Raw genomic sequence first — 27,922 nt, 5'->3', positions numbered from 1 at the left:
GTTGCCTCCATGCTGGCCTTTGGGCCAAGCTGTCTCTTTGCAAGGTGGACACAGCCTGGCAGCTGGCCAGCAGCCAGCCCTGCCCGGGATTTTTGCCTTGCCTGAGAAACCTCAGCTCCCTCCTGTCCAGGCTAGGTGTGGTGTTATGTTAATGTGTGATGTTATGTTAACGCCTCAGATCACGTGTGGGGGCTGTAGAGAATGGATTCCCTTTGTCTTAATCCTACCTCTACTTTCCCTTTTCAGTTAGAATTCCCTCTGCAAGTCTTATCTCTAGTTCTGCTCCTTAATCTTAAGGGTTGATAACACTAAAGAAACCCCTGGACTGTGGGCACTCCAGGAGAACCTTGGGCACCAGAGCGCAGCAGCATTGCTCTGCAGGGAGATTCTTACCAGGAAACAAAATTAAGAGCTTTAATTCCCCTCTGAAAGGCAGAGGGAATCTGCATTTACCTATTCTTCAGCATCCTCTTTGGCTTTTAGTTCAGCAAGCCCCTGGACTGCAATTGGCAGTGCTCTGGACATTGCAATCGACTCGGACGACTGCCCTGGAATGTAATGAGACTGCAGTGCATTGGGAATAATAATTCACATCATACTCCTCAGCTGCACTGCATTGTCCTTTTACATTAAAGGGCAGGGACTCTGGTTTATGCAGCTTCCTCTGTCGTCATATTAGGTCTGACTGAGTTGGATTTGAAAACAATAAAAAAGCATAGCTGTTAAACATATGTGGAAAAAAATCACCTCTTTCTTCCTGTTCTAATCAATGAGCTGTCTACAAATGCATCTGCAGCTTCTCATGTTGGCATTTAGCTGATTAAAGATTTGTGTCTCAATCAAACCCTAAGGGCCAGTTGGAATTAATGAACATAGTACTATTGACTGCAACAATGCCCTCAGTCCTTTATAGCTGCTGATGAATTAACTTTGAATCTGAAAAAACCCACATACCTAAGGTCTGAATCTTGACAGCTGTCCTGTGGACAGAGTGAGCTTTGTCCATTTCGAGGGAGGTTAGGCATGCAACACTCTTACATCTTGAGGCTGAATTTTACTGAGCCTTTCTCAGAAATTCTGTGTTCAGAGTTAACAGAGCTGACTATTGACTGTTTTTTCACCCCGAGTTGTTTTGTTTCACTGTTCTGTTTTGCTACAGTCTTCCTGCAATTGCAGATTTGGAGAGGTGTAGGGAAATCACCCCAGGCTGTACAGTGCCTGGTGTAAAGGGGCTCTTTCCTCCTGAATGACCTTCTTGCTCTTACCTGAACACGGAGTCACTCACGAGAAGCTGCCTGAGCTGCTCATGCCACCCTCTCCTGAAGTGCCCCTGATTTAATTAGTCATTTGCTTGTCACAGTGTTTATATTCAGGAGTGACTCAGGGAGTTTCTTTTTTGCTGAGCTGTTTCCACATCTGGATATGCCTTTACAAGCCCAGCTGGCAGAGCCAGAGCCTGTCCCCTGAGCTCCCTCTGGTTCCTGGAGTCTCTTGGGGGTTTCCTTCCTCAGCACATGCAGGACCCAAAGACACTGCTGCCATGGGGTCCTGTTGCTTCCCCTGTGCTTTGGGAAAGGCTGCACTCCTACACACAGCCCTGATGGCAGTTTTGTGCCTGGTTAACACATGCACTTCTGTGACAGTGGTCACAGGGGTTCTTGGATGAGAGAAGAGATGAGAATGTTGACTCTGTGTTCAGAAGGCTTGATTTGTTATTTTATGATATATATATATATGTTACATTATAACTATACTAAAAAGAAACAGAAGGAGAAGTTTCCTCAGAAGGCTAGCTAAGCTAAGAATAGAAAAGAATGAATAACAAAGATCTGTGGCCCGGACAGAGAGTCCAAGCTATCTGGTCTGTGGTTGGCCATTAATTGTAAACATTAAAGATGGCACAATCAAAAATCCACCTGATGCATTCCACAGCAGCAGATAACCATTGTTTACATTTTGTTTCTGAGGCCTCAGCTTCTCAGAAGGGATAAAATCCCAAGAAAGGTTTTTTTAGTGAAAAGATGTTTGCGACACACTTCTCCGTGTAAACCCAGTCTAGCAATGAGGTCTCTACCAGGAAGGCACAGGAAACTCCCCATAGCTACCATGTATGGGGTTGCTAATAACACTGAACAGAAGCCTTGGGGTGTTGCTAATCACCATCAAATGGCCTTTTCATCCCATTGCCATGAATGTGTATTGGGTTAATTTTTCAGCTGGCAGTTCCCGGCTCTGGGTGAGCACATTACATCTCCAGCAGTGCTTTGAGGGCAGCTCATTCCCTTCACTGCGTGTGTCAGTGAAAGTCTATGGTAATGGGCATTTGACATTCCAGATTTCATGGGTCTGTTGAAGCAGAGATGGTTTGGGAGGCAGAGAGCATCTGCAAATTCCAGCCTCTCTCTGAAGATGTGCCTGAGAGATAATGATGATCAATAGCATGATAGCTAATAACAGCCTGAGGCATCTGGACTGATAAGAAACAGCCCAGTTGTGGAGGCAGAGCTGGCATTGCCTGCAGTCACTTGAAACAGGTGGAGGAATGGGGCAAACACTCAGTTTACATCCGTGGGTCTTCTGTCTCTGTGAATGCAACACGACTGGGAGATGCTAAAGCTCCAGGTTTGTCCCCCGGTTATTTTTTACACCCGAGCTGAGATGCAGGGAGTAATGGGCTCAATTAGCAGCGCTAAGCCCTGAGGGGATGAGTGCTCAGGGTCTGGATGTTTAAGCAATTAGAGGACTGTGCATGTGGAAGCAAGAGAGCGCCTCATCAGGAGAAGTCATCCTTGTTTCAAGGTCAGGCATTTCTTTGGCAGCTCTTTTCAGTACCTCCTCGTTTCTCTCTTCTGATTTCTAAAGCTTCCCGTCTTTTACAGCAGGGGAAGTGACTGTCATCCGTGATGATATGGGGAAGAGTGTTTCATGGCTGAGCTATACTGCCACTCTGCAGTGGCATTACTTGATTATCAAACATTACTTCATCATCAGTGTCCTTTTTTTTGCAGTTTGTTTCAATGACAAGGAAAAAGTGCGCGGCTGCCTTAGCTTTAAGCAGTATCTTAAATTCTCCTTAAATTTACTGTTAACTGCACCTTATGTTACATGTAGAAATAATTAAATGAGTGAACATATGCTGGTTTAAGGCTTTAATAGCATATTTTTACCTCCTCAGATGTACCCAGATTCAGGGATTTAGGAGAACAAAAGGAAGTCCAGCGAGCCCTGGCAAGTCAATGTGGATTCGCTTTTTTATTATTTATTTAAAGGACAAGCTGAGATTGTCTTTTTAGTGTTGGATTTAAGGCATAAGCTATTCCTCTGCACCATTCCCTGCAGGGAATTAATGTAGTTATTCCAGTGCTTTAATACCTAGTTTTGTTCATATTTGCCAAATCTTTTTATAAAGAACACATGTCTTGCAGTGAAACTGTACAATGAAAATAGCAATTTGAAGGAGGGCATAAGTAACAGCAAGCCCATCATTTTCACCAGGCAGCATTTCACCATGCTGAAACTGAGGTCTCAGACAACTGCATTTACACTAATTTGTAATGTTATTCTTTCTGGTAGGTAGGGCCTTGAAAGAAATGGATACAAGAGGGGTGACCCAAACATTTTGCTCAGTATTTATATTTATATATTGATTTCAGAAGATTTTTTTTTTCCCTTGAGGAGCATGTTGTCTTTCCCTCTAAATTCCCAGCAGAAAAAAACCGCTTCAGAACAAAGTTTACACCAACTTTGAGGCCCAGGTAAAAAGCAGGATGCCTTGTAAGTAGCATCCTGCAGGGACAGACTTCAGGTGTCTGTCCTGCTGTGTTTGCAGGCTGAGCTGGTGGGCAGCAACACATCATGTGGGTAATGCATTCCTCCAGCAGCAGGCTAGCCTGAACAATGTCTGGGTCCCAGAGCAAAAAGCCATCACTGAGGATGGTTTTTGAGGCCCCTGAGGACCCCTCAGATGCCTCCACATCCAGCATGAAGCTCAGAGCGGGGCAACACCCCTGACTGACAAATAAGGGGTTATTCTGGTGACTGGGCATGTTGTGATGCTCCTGTCTTTAGATGTGTCAAGCACACATCACCTCTTTCTGCTGGGACAGCATTGACTCAAGGAGGTTATCTGCTGTTCACTCCATCCTCCTCCTTCACTTCAATCTCCTGGACAGCAGCAGCAGGCCCCCCACAGATTTTCTCTCTTGGTGTTAACTTCCTAGAACATTTTTATAAACCATTATAGATGCTACTTTGAGTGCATTGTTTCTGGCAAAGTGCATGTGTGTCCCCAGCTAAAAACTGCATGGCTAAGCTAACTGGGAACAACACTCATGGATTGGATTAGCCATGTGCCCCCTGTGCCTTCCCCAGCAGACATGCCTGAATTCGTCATTTCAATCACTTCATTTCAAAGCATCCTTCAGATTACACTGGCCTCCTTCCTGTTTGGATAAAGCTTCCACAGAGCAGTGAAGGAAGCTGTGTTAAGGGGATTATATAAATAGACAGCCTTTCTGAATGAGAACATGTCTGTCATCTTTAAAGGGACAGCAGTGAGAAAGAGTCCAGGTATGTGTGTGACAGATGTCCTGTAATAGCACAGGAGCCATTTATCAGCACTGCCTGTCCACTATTGCATCTGAAGTGCCTTTGGAACCAGACAAAATGTTTTACTCTGACAGAGGAACCCAGAGCAAAATTAAAAGTCTCTTATGATTTTAACTCAATAGAGTTAAACAGTATAACTAGAGCTCAGACCTTCCCTCGTTATCACCAAATCATACTCTTTACTCCTTCCTGATGGCTTAGGTTGTTTTACCATCAACATGATTCTCCTAAATCTTTCCACAGGTTTTAAAGTCTGGTCCAAGAAGGATTTTAAGACATATTTAACCCTATAGCCAAGGTGGCTATTGCAGGACTTAGAAATCCTGTTACTTCTATTTGAGCTAGACTATATGTGATATGTGTTAACAATAGAATCTCTTACACAAATCAAGTAGACAGAAGCTGGTGGGTTTCTTAGTGGAAGAAGTTATGATTTGACTGCAGAATGCAAATACTACCAAACCAGTCAGTCCAGGAAAATATTAAACAACTAGCAGGTGTTTTAGAACTCTTCTTTCTAGCCATGGATAAATGACTTGCACAAACAAAATATCAAGAACTGCTAAAATTTTCTACAAGTGCAATCTGGTGGTATTTCAATATTCCTTCCCATCCTGGAAACAAGAGCTGGGCTGTTCCAGCAGCATTTTGAAGCAATGTTTTAACTTCAATAAATACTATCCCTTTTTACATGCACATTTCAAGCGCTTTTATGCTGAGCTTCTTCCTACCTACTGTGCCACAGAGACACTGGCTGCAGTGGGCTGGGAGTGTAAACACCTTCATTGCTGATTTTCAAATGTTTGGCATTTAAAATTGTGAAGTGATTGATGCAAAAGCTCTCCAAGGTTATAGAGGTTCTGCTCACTCCCCACTCATGCTCTTTTTGTCCACATAACATCAATACCTGAGAGCAGCTGTGGGAGGTCGGTGTTATCCATACCTGGTATTTGGCCCTTGGTTTGGCTGTTGAAAGGACAAATATTACTGTGATTTAATGTTTTATACATATGCTCTTGCAGGCAAAAGTGGTAATAAATCAGCATTGGTAAGAAGAGATTAACTTCATGGTTCAGTGGCAAGTGTGTCCAATGGGTATATAAAGTAATAATCTGAGCTATTCCTATTTTGTTTTCCATTGAGTAAATTTGTGTCAGTACTACCTATCTGAAATGTTTGCAACATCACCAAAAATGCCATCATTTTCATGAGAGCACATATAAACTATTTACCTCTGTTTTCTGACTTTTATTCCTCTAGGATTTTTTTGCAACTAGCTAAGTGATTCAGAAACTTGTAATTAGGATGTGATAAAATACTGTATATGTAACGGCAAAGCCATTTTGAACACTTCAAATATTGTCAAATCATTATTTGTGTTCTGTGAAAGGGTGACATGGGGGCTCTGTAATGCTTCTCTAAATTCTCCTTCATTCACTGTAGGAAACTTCTATAGAAGCTTTTTCTGTAGAAATGACCAGCTGAAAATTAGGTAAAAACTTTCTAAGACAAATCAGCAAGGAGTAAAAACCCCAGTGATGGTATTTTTGTACTGATCAGAAGTTTTGCTGGTTTCCTATTGTGAACGTCAGCAGTGTTCTCATTTAGTACCTGGCAGGTTGCTCCTCTCAGACTGTTAACTCCTGACATGCAGAGTTAGAAAATAGGTTTTGTGCTGCTGGACTGACTCCACAAATGTCTCCTACATCAAACTCAGACTCTGTCTAGCCCTGCTCAGCTGTGATTCAGCTGCTGCCTCTGTGTCAGCAGTCAGGCTACAATGCATTTGGTTAATGAGCGTGTTTGTGTGCCAGGCTGAGTGGGGCTCAGCCTGGCCCTTCCCTTTGTTCTGGTTAATTTCTATCACTGGGAATGCAGAAGGAAAAAAAAAAAAAAAAGCAAACTAAACCTGGCAGAAATGTTTCCAAATTTTCACCTCTCTTTTGAACTAAGTGGAAAAGGAGGACAGTATTCACAAAAATAAATACTTTCTGAAATGAAAGGTAGCTTAAAACAGCAACTCAGATTTTGGCCTATAAGCTGAGGCCTGAGAAAACCAATTTTACTGACTTGATCTCAACACTGCTTGAGGTGCCGCCAAACAAGAAACCAAAGTTGCTGGTATGAGATTAAGTCTCCTCCTTGTAGAATAGTCATCTCCATAGGGTAGGAGTGAGAGCTGCTGTTTGGAGCATCTGATTTCTGTGGCAAAATCATGAGCAACTCTGCAACAAGTAGTGGCGGATGACTCCTGTGTTAGTTCCTAATGGGAAAATGAAACTGTTCTTGTGGTTCTCTAGTGACTGGCTCTTCTGCACATGTTACCAGCATTTCTTGTTTTCCCTTTGTCTGTACATGGTCCTGGGTTTGATTCTTGGACAAATAAATATTGATTGAAGTAATTTGTTGCTAATGCAGGGCTTGCTCAGATACTAGTTTGATGCTTTTGCTGCTGCAAACTTTAGCACTGACAATAACAATGTATGTGTGCACTTATTATTATACTATAGATTGTGGAGTCATTTAGGTTGAAAAAGACCCTTAAGATCAAAGAGTCTAACTGTAAACCTAGTACTTCCAAGCCCACCACAAAACCAGGAAGATATTAGAATTAAGGTCTGAATGGAATTGGTATGACTGGAATAGGGCTGAAATGAGTTTGCTGGTAGTCATTAAAGTCTGTCAAATACTAATACTCAGTTCTTTTCCACAGCAAACTTCCTTTTTTTCTTCCCTGCAGTTCTGGGTTACTTGATCATTTAAACACTTCCCCTGGATGGTGAGGGAGGTCAGCCAATCTCCTCTGCCTGCAGAAGACTGACAATTAGTCAGACCTGGATAACTCAGGCATTGATTCACCAACAGAGTCAATATTTCTAAGAGTGTTTCAGGCTTCCCAGCATCTTGGTGCTAATATGACTCAGCCTGCACTAGAGGAACCATAAGTGTTCCAGGAGTTTCACTGGGATATGCTACAAATTTAAAATGCATTTGCTGTTTTTGTGAGAAAAGAGGAAATTATGGAGCAGGCCTTACTTAGTGCAACAACTTGGTTGGCAACAGAAAGGACTTTTGCAGGAGAGCAGGTGTTTTTAGTGTTCCTGTAACCCAGCAGGCAGAAGTTAAAAGGAGAAAGCAGATGTAACTTTCATTTAGACATTTTAGACTTGAACCAATACTGTCCATTTAGATTCTAATGGAAGCACAGTAGCACTGGAAGAGACAGAGTAAAGACTAAAAGGTTAGCTCTGTACAAACCACCACTTGTAGGATCATTGGTTGTTAGTGCCTTTACCTTGAGTATATTTTAACGACCATTATTTCATGGTTGAGCTGAATAAGGCAGCTACACTGCTATACTTTAAAAGTACTATTTTACTCACCAGGAAAAATAAGATGAAAAATCTTAATGTAAATCTGAATTTAGCATGGGATCTGTGGCAGCTGCTGCTGGACTATCTGTTGAGAACAACCCCTAAGCTCAGAGCAGAGACAGTCAGAGTAGGTTTCTCAAGGGCATGTCCAGTTTGGTTTGAATACCAGCAATGATGGAGAGGTCACAACCTCTCTGGGGCACCTGTGCCAGTGTTTGACCACTCTCACAGGAAGGGGGAAAAAATATGTCTCATTTTGTAGTTGAACGAGAATTTATGTACTTCAATTTGTGCCCATTGCCTTCTGTCCAGCCACTGGATAGCACTGAGTAGAGTTGGGCTCCATCTTCTCTGTCTCTTCCCCCATATCAGATATTTTTACAGACTGAGGAGCCCTCTCTCAGCTGTTTCTTTCTGAGGTTGTACAGTCCTAGCTCACAGCTTCTCCTTATATGACAGACAGTCCATTCCCTTCATCATCTTCTGGCCCATCCCCTGCTTTCACTCCAGTAAAATCCATACGTTCCTTGTATGGGGAGCCCAGGGCTGGACTCAGCACTCCATATGTGTCTCACCAGTGCTAGAGGAAGGATCACATCCTGCTGGCAATGATCCTTGTAATTTCTCTTGAAGAATTTGGTGAGCTTCCTTGTTGAAAGGCACGATGTTAACTTATGTTTAGCTTGGTGTCCACCAGGATCCCCACATCCTTTGCTGTGCAGCTGCTTTACAAACACTTGGCCCCTCCCAGTTCTCCAAGTCTCAGGGTCTTGGATTATTTAAGGGTGGTCTAACCTGTAAAGAGTGAGACAAAACACACTCTGTTCCTCAGGGTTGTGTGTTCTTTGTCACCAGGTCCTCTTTCTCTTCCTAAAACCTGTTGCCAACTAATATTCCTCTTGTAGGTTTATTTTTTTAAGAAAACATGTAATCTCAGAAATGTCACTTGAGCAAATTTGTATTGTCATGCAGCTGTTGTGCAAAACACATGACTAGCCCTTTGCTGAATAGCACTCAAAGTTAAGCAACTATTTAAAAGCTTTGGGAAATGGACCTTTAATTTCCATCAATGTGGAAGGCCTCAAACACAACTTGCTTCTATATAAATCTTCTCTGAGACATCTACAGAGCAAAAAATTATACACATTCAAAAGATCAATATAAATTGCTGCTGACAAAGGAAAATTATAGAAAATACTGGAAATTTTAAAGTGGAGCAGGAGTTGGATCAGACTGATGTTCTCATGCTTGGCGTGTGTTTTGCAGAGCTGGATGTGTGTTTGGATGCATTTGGAAAAGGGGTATACCAACACTGAAACATTGATTTTAAGACACAGAAGACTTAAGATATGCAGAAAAACTTAAACTCCTCTTGGCTCTGAGCACCTTTTTCACAGAGAAGGAGCTGTCTTTCCTATGGACACTGACACTTTGAGAAAATAGAAATTTCACTCTTGGTTTTATGAGGCATCAGATGTTTTCCAAAAAGGCTGGTAACACAAAGCACTCTGCTGAGTGCCTTGCTGAGCTGGCCAGTTCAGCATCCTTGTGGACACTTTGCTGTGTATTTTGGCCTGTTCCTTTGTTAACATCTCGGTTAGGATGACAACTTTGTACAGGATGTACAAAAGGAGTTCAGTTTGTTCCTGGAAATACGACTGATCTGGAGTCAGAAATCAGTGTTGTCAGCTCTGTGATACTGCTGATGTTATTTAATTTCTCAGGGTGGAGCAGTCGCATTTGTAAATTGTTTCCGGCAAGAGCTGTCTGTATCTTTGCACCATCTCTTTCCCCCCGGGGAACCATGGCTTTTGCCTAATTTGCTACTTTGAGACTGATAACAGTCAATTATTGTAATGGGACCAAGATCACAAGTCCCCATTCTGAGAAGCAGCAGAGTAGCTACCTTGTGCCAACAGGGTAATCAGTGCTGGCTTTTGAGAGCAGCTCTTCCCAAGAGATAATGGAGATGGCAACCTGACCTCAAGTTGTGAAGGGCTCTCTTGTAAAACTGAGAGATTAGTTTGATTTATATTAGCCCTGCCAGATTCCAGCCTTGCTTGTTTTGCATCCTTTTTCCTGAAATTATCTTTCAAGGCTCAGTGGGACTTGGAGTAGCAAGGCTCTTTGCCATTTTCTATCAGTGTGCTATCTCCTGTCTTCTCTCTGGAGCAGGGCCTGTGGGCTCACACAACGGTGGCTGCACTGAGGTTGAACATGAACTGATATAAAAATGCAGGTTTTAAATTTTGGGAAGTGCCTTGAGGTTCCTTGCAATGATGAATATGAGAAAAACACACACAGGCATTAGTTCATCTAGGGGTACTTTTACTTGATTAACACATGCATTAATAGTGCTATCAATAGCACCATCTACTGCCTTCGGGATAGCAGGATACAAGATCTGCATTATAATAACAGAGGTAACTAGTAAAGTGAGAAAAGAGCAGCCAAAGAGGTTTTTCTCATTTCCTGGCAGCAGTGATGCTAGAGAGGCACTGCATCCACCTGTGTTCTCAAGGCAGGCAATCTGCTGTGAGTCTGCATGGCCAATCTCTCATCAGTGCCCTGCAGATCTGTTTTGAAACTATTGGGGCCCTCATTTCAGATGTGTGCCACCAAAACATTCCATCTGATTTGGTAACAAATGCCAGGAATATTCTTCCTTCCAGCACTTTGCTGAGCCCTTTCCACCTACCTTTGTCAGGCCTTAAGCCAATTTGGGGGCCAGTTTCACTTTTTCATCCTCCCTGCCAGCCCACAGTGCCTGCCTCTCTGCAAAACCTTCACAGCATTCCCTTTCTCCCATCCCCAAGGCACAAGCTGTGGATGCCCCTGGATACTAAAACAGACAAGGAGACATAGATCTCTAACCCAGACTACAATCATGAGCTGATACAAGCCCTTGTGCATTTTATTAACAATAAATGTTATCCCCCAACTGCCTGAACTTTGGGGGATGACAAGATCCCTGTCCTTTGCACAGGTCAGATTAAGGGCAATCTGCATATTATGCAATCTTTAATTTCTTTTCCCCTCCCAAGACACCATGAGATTTTTGACCTCTTGGTTCTGCAGAGTCATAATTTCTTTTCTAGTCCACAAAAAAGGAGTTTTATCCCAAAGAGAGTGTTGTGAAGGACCCTGGATGCTCCAGCCCCACCCCTGATTCTGGAAAGGAACCTCCTTATTATGCACTCCAGCTTTACCCTCTTGCTAAGAAGACCAAACTTTACTTGTTCCTCTGTTTGGCTTTTTTTTTTTTTTTTTCCTGTTCCAGGACAGGATGTCTCACTTAGAAATCTAATTTTTTTTTACGAGGAATTCAATTTCTCACGCTGCTACTAGTTGCTGTCCAGCATTCACAGAGCCACTGCTCTGCCCCAGGGAACTGCGAGATCAAAAAAAAAAAAAAAAAGAAAATCATGGGGAAGGAAGCAGAATAATTATAAGTGGCCAGCATCAACATGGGAATGAGTACCAGGAAAAAAGCAGTTGTTTCCAGTACTGCAGAGCCAAGGACACCTGGGGTAAGGACATGGATTTTAAGGAGCAGATACTGGTGTGAGCCTACAGGCATATTAACCCTGCAGGAGGACATGAATATTACCTCTTTCCTTTCCTCAGCCAACAATCACAGGAACCTGGTGTCTCTCAGGCTCCCTAGACTCTGGCAGAAACAAAGGGCTGGATTCAGCTGTGATTGTGGTTAGGGCAAGGGCTGGGGTGGGGTGAACAGAGGGTTAGTCCCTTTTGTTCCTCTGACTGAATCTTCTGCAGGAAATATGCCAGCCTGATTGTCCAGCACAAGGCTCAGGGTGAGACACTCAACAGCAAAGATGAAAACACTCACTCCTCATGTGGTCAATTGCCAAGGGATTCCCAGAAGAAAAATACTGTGTAATTGTGTCATTAAGGACTATATAATGATGCATCTGCATTTGGGGTCAAGTTAAAGCATACAGACAGCCCTTTTAAAGCTCCTCCTCAGTTCTGAGTGATTCAGATTAAAGAGTGTTCTTTTGCTGCAGAATTTGGGGGTGTTGTGTAAGTTTATGCCACAAGAAAGTCAGGAAGTCACAGCAGTCTGAAGATCTGCTAAGAAAAGTAAAAAAGAAAAGTCAAATCCAAGCAAAAACATCAAGCAGTTGAAGAACATATCAATTCTGTCTGGATTTCAAGATTAGACAGTTTTATATCTTACCATGAAACAGGAGAAGAAAATTTCAGTGCTTACAAGACACTCAGGACTATGTCTGAATATGAATTATGAAGCTGACTGAAAAACTGAAGAGTTTTTATTGGCTTAACTGTAGCAACAGTCTGATGGTGAGAACAAGCACCTTAGTCCTTGGGAGGGTCAGGGATCCTACTTGTACTCATTAATTAACTGATTAACCTATGATTCAACGTGTCTAAACCACTGACAAGTGCTTGTGAAGTATTTCAGCACTGCTGAAGCACTTGGATGGTCACAGTAGGCAACAGGAGGAAATTTTGTCATTGAGTATCTCCTGGCAAGACCTCACTTTCCCTGCTTCCCCATGTTGCACCTCCCTTTCTTCCCCACCAGCATACACAGCCTATTTTTCAGCTCACTACCTTTCTCCAGTCCCCCTGCTGTTGTTTTGTGAGGTCCTTAAACACAAATGCATTTAATTGGAATTATCCTAGGACCTGTTAGCCTTCCTGTCATTAATTTGGCTGCCCATGAATCAGGGTGGCCTGATAAAGGGGATTTCCTGCCTGTGGCCCTGAGCTGGCAGGCAGAGCCCTGGTGCTGCTCTCCTCAGGAGAGGGTTTGCTTTGAGTTCCTGATGAGTGCCAGTTCCTGTCCATTGCCAACCTCTGAAAAAAGCATTTGGCAGCAAAGATCAGCTTAGTTGCTCCAAGGCAGACTCCAAACCTCTACTTTGTACTCCTGACAGCTGAAAATGTCTTCAGTCTATTGGCAGTGACCTGTAAATTTTCTCTGAGACCCCTGTGCTGATAGTGGGGAGTGACCTTTTTACACAGACCACTTTGAACAGTGGGAAAGGAATAAGGTGTTTGGGTAGAGAGAGAATAGAGTATGGATTGGGAAACCCATGAGGCTGGATAGATGAGATGTGCCACCGTGTGCTGTGTTCTGTAATGAAAGCAATTATGAGCACTCACAGCAGGACAGGGCCATGAAAATCACCTTGTTACTGCTTTCTCCTCTTCTGAATCCTGACCCTACTCTAAGGGGATTCATGAAGACAGATCCCAAGAGGGTGAGTGCACAGTGAAGTGCTCACACAGGAGTGAGCAGCACACATCAATGCTGTGATCCCGTGCTGTTAGGTACCTCTGGATGCTGTGTTGGCTTTTCACTGTTGATTTAGCATTCCCAGGGTACCTGAATTCATGCTTCTGGGAGCAAAACCTGCAAAAGAAGCTTATGGAGGCCTTGCCAGAAGGGCACTGCAGGATGCATCTATACCCTCACCGGGAAATGGGGATTGTGCTCCACTCCTGTCATGGTCAATACAACTGTTCCAGCAAACTGGGCTTTACAATGGTTTAATTTACTCCAAACTATGCTGTTTTCATTGACCTTGTCTGGTGCCTGTATGACCTTTAATACTCCTGTGGGCTGTGAAATGTAAACATAATTATCTGTTAATGGAGAGCTATGGAGACTATCCTGTTTCCACTCAGGACAGGCCCAGCAAGTGGCAGTGATTCCCACTGCTTTATGTTCCCTTTTATAGGCAAGGGTGCTGTGACTCCAAATCATTAGGCACTGTGTGGGAGCAATACAGTAAAAATGACCTTACAGCCTCTGAGCCAGCAAAAACACTAAATCACTTGGTCAGCTGGCAGCTACAGCAGAGAAAGAAGGCTGTGGGAAAAAACCCAAAACCATAAAACAAAACCCAAACAAGCAAAAGAACTAAAATGCAACAAAACCCACAAGGGTAAGTTCAGACCAATCAGTCATGTCTGAGTGAGATCTGTGCATGTTCTTTTTTTGTTTGGCTGTGACAAGCAAGGACACACTGAAGGAGAGCTGCTGTCTCCACTGCTTCTCCACAGAAACTCCCAGGCATGGAGAATCCTTTCTGTCTGCAGCAGGAAGAACACTCTGTGTGTATCTGTGCATGATTCTTTTATTTCTTTGGCTAGCTGACCAAGCTGACTGACCCCAAAGGAGCTAGGGTACAAACCAAAATTATGCACTGTGTTTAGACCTCCTGAGCTCTGGGCAGTTTGAGATCATGAAATGAATGTGGCTGAGCACTCCCTGCACATCTTGCTGATAATCAAGCTCTTAAAAAGCTTTGTGAAAGAGCTGAGCTGAATTCTCTGCTAACTCAAGCTTGTTGAACAGCATTTCCCTAAAGACTTGTAGGTGGCAAAAATGTGGAAGACCTGACAAAGGATTCATCTTCTCCAGGAAGAAAATTTGTTTTCCATGTACATAAGATATACAGAGTTCTGTGCCTCACAGGATGAGAGAACAGGCAGGTAGGACAGAAGGGTTCAGCTGCAGTGGACAACACTTGAATACTTCTCAAATGGAACAGTTTTGTAATGGAATAATTGAAAAAAGCCCAAGCTTTAAAATCCTACTTTTTCTCCTCTTGGAATAGAATTACTTTTTCAAATAATTACATGATTTTTAGTATGACCTGGGTTCCTGAGATGTCTTCTTATTTCACCCAACACCACCCTTGGCTGGTTTGTCAAAAGCAATAGCTCATTGCTATTTACTATTTTACCCTTTCATTCAGCTTTATTTCATTAAGAGCTTGTGCATTGCAAAGTCATGTTTGAGTTTTCTATGGTCAGGTTCATTGTCTGGTTTACATCTTTGCAGCGTTCCCTGCTCCAACCCAGGTGCTGAATGCATCAGGGTCACTCCCTGCCCTCCCCTCTCCCAGACAGCCCATGGAAAGGGGAGATGGCAGAAGCTGGATGGACCCTCTGCTTCCCTTGCCTGGTCATTCTTTATCTCTCTTGCCAAGGGCGTTTGACACTGAAGAAACAAGGAGAGGAGGCCATTGCCCAAGGGGTTTAAATCCAAGCAGATGTTAGTGCAGGGGCTACTTGAGAATTTCCAGATTAATGATTTCTCAGTGGGAAACATATTCTTGACCAGATAAGCATGTTTGTGGAGTGTGTCTGCTTCCCATGAGTAAGTCTGTTTTTGCTGAAAAGGGGAAAGTCCCAAACTCAAAAAAAAAAATCATTTTGGAAACACAGTTCCTGTAAAACAGTGTAAACAGTGTGACCCAAATTTGCCATATCACGTGTCTTCCCTATCAGGTCTCCCTTTGAACCACAGATGGGAAAAAAATCTACTAGGTCTCCAGAACTGCTTCCTACTGCAGCAACATTCCCATCATATGATCCATCTTTAACCTAATTAGGTTTCTGGCCTTTATTCCTCCATACAAAAGGCTACTCCAGAACATGGCTAGGTTTTAAACACTTTTTTTATTTCCACCCTAAAGTAATTCACAAGTCACATAGGCCAGTTTCACTTTTGGCTAATGTTGTTCCATAAATAACAACTCTCTCCTCTCTCTCGAGTTTATTATACTGTAGCCGTAAACAATCATATTTGTTTCCAGTCTTCATTTTCCAATATCAAAGTAAATTTTCTCCTCTCTGTTTGATCCTACTGGTTCTTTTCTGCACTTGACTTCATCCAGATTACCCTTCCATGAAGCACAGCCAACCACAGTGAGGCATACCTCAAAAAGCACAACTGATATTTCTTTGATTTAGCTGGAAACATACCATATGACAGATCCTAGGATTTTCATCAGGGTTTACTGTTATGCTGCAGCCAAAACAGATGCTGAAGTCTGAGCTAAAGAAAAGGATAGGAGCAGGGATCATCTGGCTGGAATGTCCATGAGTTGTGGTGGGGCAATTTCAGATTTGAAAGAATAGATTTTCAGCCAAAATTGTGCGTGCTAACATGTTACTGAAAAGAATATTCTTCCGTGAAAACTCTTTTTTTTTTTTCCTGCTGAGACTCTGCTGATCTCTAAATCTCTCCTTTGCATTAACCTTCCAGGCAGTGAAGTAAAACCTGGAAAAATTAAGATTCACAAAATGTGCAGTGACTGAATTTTTCTTGGCTCCAGGATGCACAGTTTCCAACCAGAACACATAATTAATGATTTTGTTACAGGTTGCTCTCTGAAGGCCATTTGAGCTGGCTTCAAGTAGGATGCAGTAAATCAACTTGTAAAATGCCATTCACTGTCTAAGTGATTCTTTTACACACTTGATAAAGGCCTGATAAATTAAAAATATTATTAAAACCAACTTGTAGGGCAATAACAGCTGACACAAGATCTTCCTTCTTATCTTCCTCTGCAAGCAGCTGGGTGGCCACAATATGGCCTCAGAGCTGCACTGTGCAGGATGACTTTTGCCCTCCTTGTGGAGAATGACAAACTCTTCATGGAGCAGAAATTCCTAAAGCAGGGTCAGATTTGCAAGTGCTTTAGGTTTCCACATGGAGCCTAAGTGCAAATTCCCTCTTGAGTGGTTTGTCTCCAATGCCCAAATCCTGTCATGTAGTTTTCTCTGCTCATACAAATTAATGGGCAGGATCCTTTCCCAGCATCAGATGTGGCTCCATCCAGTCTGGTACTCAGAGATTTTTTTTTTTTTTTTGTTATTTACACAGACTTGTATCGTCAAGGCAACAAAATGCCAAATGTAGAGGAGTTTTATTTAGTCCCAGCCTACGCATTTCTCTCCTATTGATCATGCTTCATTTTACCCTGCAATAAGTGACATTACTTCAGTTACCTCTCTGTCTTGGCTCTTCAGAGGCAACTTTTACTCATAGTTCACGTTTTGCAATGTTCAAAGCCAATAAAAACAAAGTTTTCTGACATAAGAATCCATGCTCATAGCCATAGTCCACTGTGGGTAGGACTTCACAACATTTTGAGTTGGGCGACATGCTCAAGGTACTTCTTCCTCCCAGTTACACTTTAAAGGGGGTGAAAGGCTCTGACTGTAATTTGACAGCTGGTATTTTATCTTTGAGGCCATCAAGTTAACTTGCAACAATCATGGCAAAGGTCTATGTTTTGTGGATATACTTCCCTTGTTGCAAAAAGTGCTATTACATCTGTAGTGCAGAGGCACTTAGAGAGTTACTGAAGAGCAAAGTATCTTGACCAACTGGCCCCAACTGCCTTGTGTTGCTTTTGCTGCCAGCCATGCTGTGGGCAGGCAGCAGTGGGGACACAGCTGCCAGCTCTTCCTGAAACAGGCAGCAAGATTACATAAACATAAAAAATTATATTTCAGGAAAAAAAAAAGAAAACCTGGGTTGTCATGTGTAGCTGGTTACTGAAAGATGATGCTTTTCTGGTGTGTAATAGTGAAGAGAGTTACTTTACCAAAATATGACAGCAAAAAATCCCCCATTTATTGTCCTCCCATTTTTATTACTCTTACCTCATTTATTTTCCTGGGGAATGCTGGAAATTCTTCCCTGCTTTCTGACAGTTGCCTGGAGTGACTGGAACTCTACAAACAGCAGCATCCCAAACACAGGGGGCTGTGCTGCAACATTTTCACAAAGTCAAGCCCAGATTATCTTTACAGTTGACTTAAGCCTAAATCTTCATTACTGGCTAAGGCTGCCTCATTACTGTCTGTGAGCTGAGCTCACACATTGCCCCATATACAGCCAGATTCTAGTGGGGTCTCAATCCATCTAAATCAGGGTTCCTGGACTGCACTAGGCACAGAGGTGTAGCCAGACACAGAGGCTGGATGATGTTGGTTTTCCAGGTCAGGAAAGAGAGACTGAAAATTTTGAGGGTTTTTGAATAGTGTAGACATTCCATTAATATTCCCAGATGTGTTTCCGAACAGCAGCACAGGCTGCCACTCTCATCTTTTCCCACAGAGATCCTACATACCTGTGAGCATGCTGCAGTCCTGCCAGCTGCTGTCTGGATCTGCCTGGTTTCAAAAATATGTGTAGGTTTCACCATGCATAATTTTTAGGATAGTGCAGCTCACTGTGAGATAGAGCAGAAATGATGTTCTCTCTTCTTTTACATCTATTGTTCTTTAACAGTTTTATTGCTAAGGTTGACTCACAACCTGAGGTAGGGGCTGAGATGGGGAGAGAAAGAGGGAATAAACATTTCTTGTCTTCTTGTAAAGCTCATCATTATTATCACAGGGTTTCTAGTGAAGTCTAATTATTTTGCTGTAGGTTTGTTACGATTTCTAGCACTCTGATCTTCCCATGTCTTGTTGGTATTTTGTTGTTGCTGGATTTTCTGTTTGTTTTTTCACTTGGTTTTTACCAAGTAAAAAACCAAACAAACAGAAAATCAACAAACCTAAAACTTACCAGCAGTCCATGAAATTAGTGGAATTAAGTTCAGGTTTCCTCTGCTAAAACAGGACTGAATAGAGGATGCTTGCCTAAAGTATGGCAAGCACATTTCTGGCTGGCAAAATGCTGAGATGGAAATACTTTCTACACCAAGTGACAGTCTTCTGAATGCAGCTGGGCTGAGATTTTAGAAACAAGTATTTTGGTGTGTGGGGCAGCATTGGTTTGGAGTGGGGGTTTTTTGGGGTTTGTTAGTTGGTTGGGGTTGGTTTGGGTTGGGTTTTTCCTTTTTTTGGGTGGTTTTTGTTTGTTTGTTTTGTTCTGTGTTGTGTTGTTTTGGTTTTTGTACCAGGGCAGGATTTTCTTCGAGTCTCTTTTATTGATGAGGCAGGGGTATTTATGAGGTGCGAGATTAGAAATGGTGTGGCAGCAATTACGGAGCCGAGGACATTCCCTAGCATTCCCTGCTGCCCGGCTGGCTGTGAAACCGCGGTTACCCTCGCCCACGGCGAATTTTCCTCTTGCTCCCTTCTGCCACAAGATGGGGATGCAAGCCCGAGTTTAGGCCATGTATGAACACACTTCTTCCCCCGCAGGAATGGATCTCCATGACCCTTGCCCGCTCAGGGACCTCCTTTTGTTGCTATAATTTAGAACCTGCAAACTCGCAAGATACATTAATTCTTAAATAATTTTATATTATTGAAGGATTCTGGGATTTGGGAAAAAACTCTTTCTTATCTTTGCTGAAATTAAAACACCTCTGTGATGCAGTTAGCCGTAAACAATTTGAACTCCTTGCGAATCCATGTCAAATTTTAAATCATTGCAGCAACAGTAAGAGGCAAACCTCTCTCTAAAAATACCTGTGTGTCACTAAGTAGAGATTAATGAGCTAATGATTAGTCAGGTAATGGCTGGCTATTGATTTAGACATTTAAATCAATTCTATAAGCTGCTTTATTTTCTGTTCTCAACTTCAAGAGTCATCAAATATCTACAAATGTTCTGTCCCAAGTGGCCAAGGGAAGAAATCCAGGCTAAAATGTGGCCAGGCAAGGCCCTGCAGATCTGCAGGTCTGATGTTTAGTTGGCAGTGATGGCAGCTTGCCTGAAATGATTAACAAGCTTCATCTTGTAACATTGCAATGGGCAGCCCCTGAAAGGTTTTGGTAGAAAATATGATGTCACATACATATCTCTTTTCTGTATGTTGGTGTATGAAGCCTCCCACTCCTTTCAAGCTAAAGAAGCGTTCAGCATACTCAGCCCTTCACTTAGCCAGCATTTACTCAGTCTTGCACACATAAAGGGAGGAAAAAAAGGACCTGAGCCCACAAAATCCCATTTTTCTTCATCCATGTTATGAGGTGATACATCCTTTCATCACTAACTTGGGACCACTGATAGCGTTTTGAATAGCTCCAATCACTCCCCCCCCCAACACTATTTCAAAATGTAGGTAGGTACATTTTTATTGTTGACCTGCAATAAAAAGTAATTTATTTATAAATCCTCTTTTCCTTTTTATCACCACTGATTCCTTGAGCAGTACTGTTTGTGATGACTCATGATTCAGAGTATTTGACATTCAGAGAAGTCACTTGTAATGAGTGCCTCCAACAAATACTGCCCTTTATAAAGAAAATTTTGTATAAAGTGGGATGTCATAAATAGCAAGATAATACTGAGCAGCAGAACAATGTCATTCAGGCTTGATAAAATTGGAAACTGTGTTTCAAGAACAACAATTTGATTTGTTTTCTTGCTTTAGAATTATAACGGTTGAATCAGATTTCTCCTTCTTCTACATCTTCCCCTGCCTGGAAGGGCAAAGGTGATGTGATGACATAAAAAATTCAACCTGCCATTTCTGTAGGGTTTATACTAGAAGAGAGTCACACAATAAATCCCTGCCCCATCTTTCAGTAACAGAGCTATCAAAAAGGCTGGATTAAATTTTCTGTCCTCCATGTGCTGCCTAATGGAATTTGGTGTTTTTTTCATTTGGACACAATGAAGGGGAAACGGGATCGCTTCTAGTCCCTTTCATTTTCTGGTTTTCATGCTGAAGTGCAAGGTAGCCATGCATGTGCCCACAAAAGCAAAACCACCACCACCACCCCTATTAATACTAGTTTTAGATATTTTAAATGTTTAATTCATTTACAAGAACAACATCCTGGGGAAAGTCATCCTCATTTTGACTCCAAAACCTTTGCACAGATGTCTTGATTGAAGTGAACTACATGCTTTTTATTGCATGCCCTTTCTTCTTTTTTTCTCTAGGAAAAGGTGTCTTTTTACTGCTGCTTTTTGGATGAGAAGTAGTTAAATTACTCAATGACAGACTAATCTCTCAGCCAGATCACAGAATGTCCAGGGTTGGAAGAGACCTCAAGGATCACATAGTTTCAACACCCCTGGCACGGGCAGTGACACCTTTCACTAACCAGATTGCTCAGAGCTCCATCCAACCTGGCCTCAAACACTTGCAGGAATAGAGCATCCACAGCTTCTCTGAGCAATCTGTTTCAGCACCTCAACACCCTCATGGTAAAGAGTTTTTCCTAATATCTCACCCAAACCTACTTTCATGTGTTGGTCTGGCAATTTCCAGCTGCTTCTGGATTACTGTTTTGCTTCTTGCTCTCACCTGCAGCTGCCAGGTTTTACTCACTAGAGTATGCCCCATGTTTAGTTGGGCTGACCTTCCCATGACTGCCCTGGAAGGTCAGTCCTGCAGCTGGCTACTTGGGCTAATCAGGAGAGAACAGAATAATTCATGGTCAAGGATGCTAGAGGTGGCAGCAATCATTTATTTCACAGCAGCCTGTTTTTATGTGGGCTCTTATGAAATGGGTGTTGAATTCTGCTGCCACTGTGGAAATGGTGAGTAATAATCAGGTTAAAGCAACATATTGCATCATTCACAGAAGAGGTGTGAGGCAGTTCCTTTGAACTTCCAACGCTACCTTAGCTTCAGTTCTTCCCCTCTGGGAATGTTGTTTCAACATCTGAGGTTAAATGCCTTATTTGTAAACAAGTGGAAGGGAAGAAAAAATTGTTTTCCTTTTTTGATCCATTGCATTTTGATCCATTGCCTGTTCTTTGTAATACTTTTACATTTAGCAGTTATGTAGAAGTAGAGAGAAGATGATGGAGGGGTGCATCTCAGGTGGTGAATTTATTGTTGGCTGCCCTGAAAAGACAGGCATGTTAAAAAGCCATTGAGCTACTCTTACACAAATATAATAAATATTTGAGGACTACAGGAAACAACTGTGTGTGATCCAGGGTAGGTGAGCACGATTATGATAAAAGCCAGCTATACACAACTTGTGGGTCTCACTGACTTTTCACCAGTCTTTCACAATGCATTTGCTCCGATTTGAGCTCTCATGGATCTAGACATATTCTATGATAAGCTGCATAAATATTCACCCAGCAGTTGTTCTTTCATGCAGTGTTACATTCCTCAAGAGCAGAAAAGGGAAGAGATGGTTGTTTGATGCACCATCTTAGCCAGAAAACATGAAATAGCATATAAATGAGGTATAGAGAGGTGTGGTTTTGTTGTTGGGTTTGGGGAATTTTCTGCTTCTCCATGATAGGCATGGCTGCTTTTGATTTTTTGTTTTCTAAAGATTTTCTGAACTTTTTGCAGGAAAAAATAGTGAAGGTTTCCTGAGTAACATGTACCCTAGTGTCAAATAGCACAGTATCTTGGCTGATTTCTGTGGCACCAGAAGCACATATTGCTGTTCCCTATTCATCACACTTTTTTGAGCAGTCACCCTGAAGGGTAGTGCTTCAGCTCAGGGAGGAGAAGAAGATCAGGATATATAGAAACATGTCCTTTTGGGAAGAGTGGAAGGTACACGAAGGAATCCATTTACTTCTAGGCTGGGGTGAAGAAAAGTTCTGGTAAATCTTTCTCTGCCCTGCACAGGGGGTTGTTGGCCCTGTGTAAAATCGGGAGGGGACAAAGGCAATTGTGGAATTTTCAGTCTGGGTTTGATTCTTCTGCCACACAGAAAACAAGTATGCTGGCCTTCAGCTCTCTCAAGACTTTATCAATACAGAGAAAAGTTACCAGCCTGTCATAGCCCCAAGTGATCCAGTGACTTGACAGAAAGTGTGACTTTTTAGGCTCTCATAAACAGATGCTAAAGCTTGATTTCTGGTCTTGCTTTTTATGGAATGAGCATGTACCTGCTACCTCTCAACATGCATTTATGAAATTCTTAATGCCATAGCTGCTGTTCACTGCTGTGGGTTCATGTTTGAACTCTTCACCCCCCACTGCAGTCTCCAAGGAATTGCAGATTCTCATCATCCCCTCTCTGGATTATAGTTTGAAGCATGTAATTGGTTTTCCCGGTGAAGCTGCAATTAAGACTAAGAAGAAAAGGGCTGTGTGTGATTCATGTGAAAAGTAAGTTAGTCTTACAGTAAAGAGGGGAATAGAGGAGGGAGGATGTTACATCACTTCACTTTGAGAGTCCTAAAGTGGAATTAAAACATCAATGCTAACTAAGTCTAACTTTTGTAAACTGACCAACTGGGAAAGTTGTAATTTCAGGTTAGAGCGGCTTAGAGAGGAAAACAGAAACTGAACATGAAAGAGATTGCTCTTCTTCCTCCTCGCCTTTTCTCTACTTGGCTAGACTTTCTTTTGTCCCCATGCCAGAGTCAAGTACTTCTGAGAGGCAATTTCCAAAGACCTTCCCTCCTACCCTGATGCTCAGGCCCTGCTGAGTGATGCTTACATCTGAGCGGATATAGAAATAAGCACATATGTGTTTTGCTTTTCTCCCACAAAAAAAAAAAAAAAAAAAAAAAAAAAAAAAAAAAAAAAAAAAAAAAAAGAAAAGAAAAGAAAAGAAAAAGAAAAAAAAAAAAGAAAAACAAAGAAAAAAAAAAAAAAAAAAGGTCAAACGCCACTACTCCCCAGTTCTGGTTTGAAGGGTAATTTGAATTTCTAGGACAAGCACTGCTTCCGGGCGGCAGTGGCCGGGAGAAGGGCACTGCGGGAAGCACAGTTCCTCTCCCGCCGCTGCCATGCCGTGAGGCTGGCACTCACTGCCTGCCTGGGGTGTCCTCCCCTCCACTCTTCGCTTTAAACTTTCCTTGTTTCACCAACATATCCCTAGATGGAAAACCATAACGGGGGGCAATGCTTGGGCTGCTTCACACTTTCCAGACTCGGGCCAAGTGTTGCACCGCATCCCGCTCTGTGGGCGCAGAGGGGTTTGTTCGGCCCCGCTGCCCGGCTCCGTTCGCCCTTCGGGCGGGCGCGGTTGCGGTTCCCCCGCACCCCGCTAACGTTACTGGGCTCAGCGGCTCCGCGGTGACACTTCCAGCGGTTCTTCTGCCCGAGCCCAGGCTCTCTCCCCGCCAGGTCCCGGCTGCCCGGCCCGGGGCCTCGGTGATGCCCGGGGGCCGCCCGCTGCGGCCGCGGGGCCCGCGCTCCGAGCGCCGCGACCCGGGGAAGCTCCGGGAGGCAGACTCGCCCCCGTCGAGCCCTTTCGGCCGCTCCGGCGGGAGGCGGGGGCCCGGCCGCTCTCCCCCCGCGGCCCGCGGGGCGGGCCGGGCCGGCGGGCGGCACCTCGGGGCCGGGGCTCCCTCCGCCAGGCGCCCGCCGAGAGCACCGAGAGCACCGAGGGCGGGCGGCCGGGGCGGAGCGGCAGCCGGCATGGGGGCCGGGGCGCTGGCCGTACGCGTGAGTAGGGGCTGGCGGCGGCACGGGCACGACAGCGGCTGCATGGCGGCTGGATCAGCCTCCTCCTCCTCCTCCTCCTCCCGCCCTCGCCGGGTCCCTCGCGGGGCCGAGGCAAGGGAGGCCGGGCCGGGCCCGCCGCCTTCTCCTCGTCCCGAGCGCTATCCATCTGTTCTCTCCTCCTCTCTTCTTCTTTCTCTTTCTTTCTGCTTCTCCCCGCTCGGCAGCTGCCGCTCGTTTGGGAAAGGCAAAGATTCGTAAAAGGCGATTCCAGGCGCTTTTCTTTTAGTTCCCCCTCCTCCCTTCCCTCTTTTTTTTTCTTTAACCCAGAGAACAACTGCGCTGCCGCGTTCCCTGCGTTAAAGTTGTTGGATGAGCTGCTGTAAAAGTGCGTCCCCGTGGCACATAAATAGCTTTTTTCTAAGTGTCTGGGCGGAACTTTTTGGCGGCGTCGTGCAGGGATGATTAAGTTGCTTTCCCAGTCTCGGAAATCAGCAACAGTGGCATTAGTGCTTGGACGCGTTTTCCGTGGGTAAAGTCAGATCTTCCATCTATAAGGCAGCATAACACTGTACTCTTTGTTTCAGAGCTGTTTGGAGGGGATGGCTTTGTTTTGATTTTGGTTAGATGTGTATTTTGGATAACCACATAGTTTTTTTGTTCTTAGTTAGCACAGCCTCCTCAGATCCTGAAGCAAGCTCAAAAATTTCCTCTTGTTACTATGGACATGGCAAATGTCTGTCGGTTCTCATGTGTGTTTAAATAGTGAGTTTCCCCAAGTAAATCCAACTCAGTGACTCAGGTTCTCAAATGTTGAAACAGGCTGGAAACCTGTAACTGAGCAACATTGTGAGGCTAATTGAAGGCCTTAATTGGAAAAGCTCCCTAAGCATCACAGCTGCTCAGAAACTGCTCAAAGGATTTTTGCTGTCCTCTGAATTTAACCTAGTCTATGTGATTTTTACCTTGGCATGTCTCTGCCTGGAATAAATATTGTTTATTATTCATTTAATCCTGAACGGGAACATGTCTTTTTAAAAGAGATGTGGTATTTTAATGTTAGTCAAATTTTAGTTCAAACACTGGTGCATCTGCTGTTCCTTTTAAATATTTATAAAGTGGTTACAATAATACAATATTGTGGTTCTGTTTCACAAATAGTAAAACATACTTGTGATGTTTATATAAGCAACATCTTTCGTAAATATCACACGAGTGTTGTGTAGGACCAGGAACTGCAGAGCACACATATGCCTCAAATAACTGTTTAATGGGAAAAGCACAGCCAAGTGAGTGAACTGCCAGATCATTTTATATCTGAAAGGACAGTCATGCTTAATAGCAACATAGCAGATGTTCATGCTGCTTACAGACTACAGTAAAAATATTTGGTCTCAAGTGAAGAGATTTTAAAGGCCTGTTTAAAATAGAATAAAATATGTATGCTGTGATAAAATCTGTCTTAGCACAGTGAAGTGTCAAGACTTAGGCAAGAGTCTGCGCACTTTTTTATGTTACTATACAGTATTCTGCATGTGTACAGTTTCTACTACCAATTTGTTAATGAAACACAGTAGGAATAAGTTTATTTTTAAGCACCATGCCAGAGACGAGCTTCCTAAAGAGATTGAGCTCTGTGGTATCAATGGCTCTCAGTTCCTGCACTGTGATTGCAATCATGGTGGGTGATGCTGCTGCTCTGCCTTGAACTGTCTTCCCAAATGGGCAATCCCGTAGGCTGATTAAGATTTCTGCCTATCATCAATCCAATAAATTAATCATGTATTGTTTTGTTCCCCTGGGTTTTATTAACTATCCTCCCATGGATTCTTTGTCACTGCAACTGAAAACTTGTGAGAATGTTGTGCCTCCAGAAGAACCTATGGGATTAAGGGTTTATTGTGCAGTGGGTTTTCCACCCCCCTTGTTATGTGTGATTAGATTACATAGTCCCTTTCTAACCTTAAAACCTCAGTAATTAAATTTCAGACTTAGCAAATACTAAACATTACAGAACATCTTTCATAAGGATCCATCTCACCTGAGAGTGGCCAGAACAAATCCCCAGGAAACAATATTTGGAAGAAGAGTGTAGTGGACCTTCTCCAGAGCACTGCCCTGACAGGCATCCTGGAGCCAAGCTGAGCCACTGGTGGTGTATTGGGATTGTTTGTGCTTGTCCAGTTACTTTTGTAACACATGTGGGTTTCATGCCTTAGCAACAGCAATCTCCTGCTTGCTCTCTCCCAGTTCCTTGCTAGTCTAGTAACAAGCTTGTCTGCAGAAGTCTTTCTCCCTTACCTACAGACTGCCTGCATTCTTGTTCCTCTTCTCATGTTTTCTCTGTTCATTTTTACTTTCCTACTTCGCTGAGGTTTTTTCCTGTGGATTAAAACAAAGTGGGGCCAAACCCTTATGCTGGAGCATAAAAGCCAGTTTTGATGGATGTGCTTGTGTTGTGACCACACAACCTTCTGCAGCAAATGTGACTTATGCCCATTTTTTCCCTCTTTGCTCCTTTAAGCAAAGCAAATCGGCCGTGAGATTGAAGGAGGACATGAAAAAGATAGCTGGGTCTCCCCTGAACAAGCAGAGGGACACAACCTGTCCAAAGGTGTTTGGTGTGAGTCTTCTGGAGCTCCAGCAGCAGGGCCTGAGCAAAAATGGAATCCCAATAGTTGTGTGGAATATAGTGGAGTACCTCACCCAGCATGGTAAGATCAGTGGAGTCACATCTCCTTAGCATAGCAGCACTCTTTATGTAGGACTCTTCAAAGGAAAGAATGTGGGTTTTTTTGTGGCATGAACCACAGGCAAAGAATGCTACTGTATGTGGTTTGCTGCTTTTTTTAATTTCTGCCTTGATGCTGAACTTACTTTTTAATGTTTATAAAGGTGAACTACAGTATTAGGTAGCAGCACACTCATAAACAAGCTGTTCAGTTTGTAAATGGAATGTATTCCATTTGTGAAGGCTTGTGTCATCTTCCAGTTGCAAAACATTTGTCTTTAACACTTTAACATTTTTTCTGTATAGAGATAGACACAGGCACGCATACACATACACACACATCCCATCAGAGAATATTATTGAAAAGGAATACAAGTTCTTACAGATGAATTCCAGTTATTATTAATCCCCTCAAGGAAGTAGCTGTTCAGTTCTTAGCTTCTCTTTGCATTCATTTAGTGGGACTTCAGTTCCTGTTGTTGAAATACGTCTCCTTGTAGAAATCTAGAGCACCACTGGTGCACAGATGTCTTGTATAGCATTTGGTCAGCAATGGAAAAGATTTTGTAATGGTAATGGCATCTTCTAAGGAGCTGCATCTCGTTTTACCCTAAGGTTTTCTTTTAGCTATTCAACAATGATAATCCAGCTATAGAGGCTTAGATTCTATGACTGTATCTTAGTAGATCCTCAGAAGCTCATAGATGCAAACATGGCTTGAAAATTAGCTTGGATTAAGGTACAGTGCAAATTTAAAACATGATCCTACCTTTACACAGCAGCATCTTCCTTGATGCACTTCAACCTGCATAAAAGTGGCCTGCTAGGATGCTGGAAGGGAAAGAATGGAAAAAGCTTTCCGTCATTTAGGGTTTAATCAAAACCAAAAGCTGACAGACACTCTTGACTGCAAGCTGTGGGCTGTGCTCTGTGTTCCATAAAAAGATTGGAATCCCACACGACCGTGTCCCAAATATGGACTAAACAAGCCAAGTTTTCTACTCTGAAGCAAGATTAGCTGGGCTTTCTGAATGCCAAGTTGATTATCTGGCCCCAATAAAGATAAAGGCTATTCTTTTTCTCCAATATGCAAGCAAGATCTCAAAGATACCCTCTCATATGGAAAGTTG

At 43.1% G+C, this 27,922-nt stretch overlaps 1 protein-coding gene across 6 annotated transcripts in view; it reads left to right on the top strand.

Annotated features, from left to right (window-relative positions):
* The first annotated feature begins 23,773 nt into the window (after positions 1 to 23,773).
* FAM13A (family with sequence similarity 13 member A) overlaps positions 23,774 to 27,922 on the top strand; it is a 115,679-nt gene continuing 111,530 nt past the window's right edge. For 4 of the 6 annotated variants that reach the window (XM_059470129.1, XM_059470128.1, XM_059470126.1 and 1 more), the window contains exons 1-2: positions 23,949 to 24,064; positions 26,586 to 26,775. In XM_059470129.1, coding sequence (XP_059326112.1) covers positions 24,038 to 24,064; positions 26,586 to 26,775 — 217 coding nt within the window. In that variant the 5' untranslated portion in view covers positions 23,949 to 24,037. Of the gene's footprint in view, positions 24,065 to 24,567; positions 24,594 to 26,585; positions 26,776 to 27,922 lie in introns of those variants that run through there. The other 2 variants (XM_059470123.1, XM_059470124.1) reach the window with 2 other exon arrangements.

Source organism: Ammospiza nelsoni, chromosome 4 (genome assembly GCF_027579445.1).
Source record: "Ammospiza nelsoni isolate bAmmNel1 chromosome 4, bAmmNel1.pri, whole genome shotgun sequence".
In the NCBI taxonomy this organism is placed as follows: domain Eukaryota; kingdom Metazoa; phylum Chordata; class Aves; order Passeriformes; family Passerellidae; genus Ammospiza; species Ammospiza nelsoni.
Note: the sequence above shows the minus strand (reverse complement) of the source record. Positions and strands in the feature narration are given on the sequence as shown.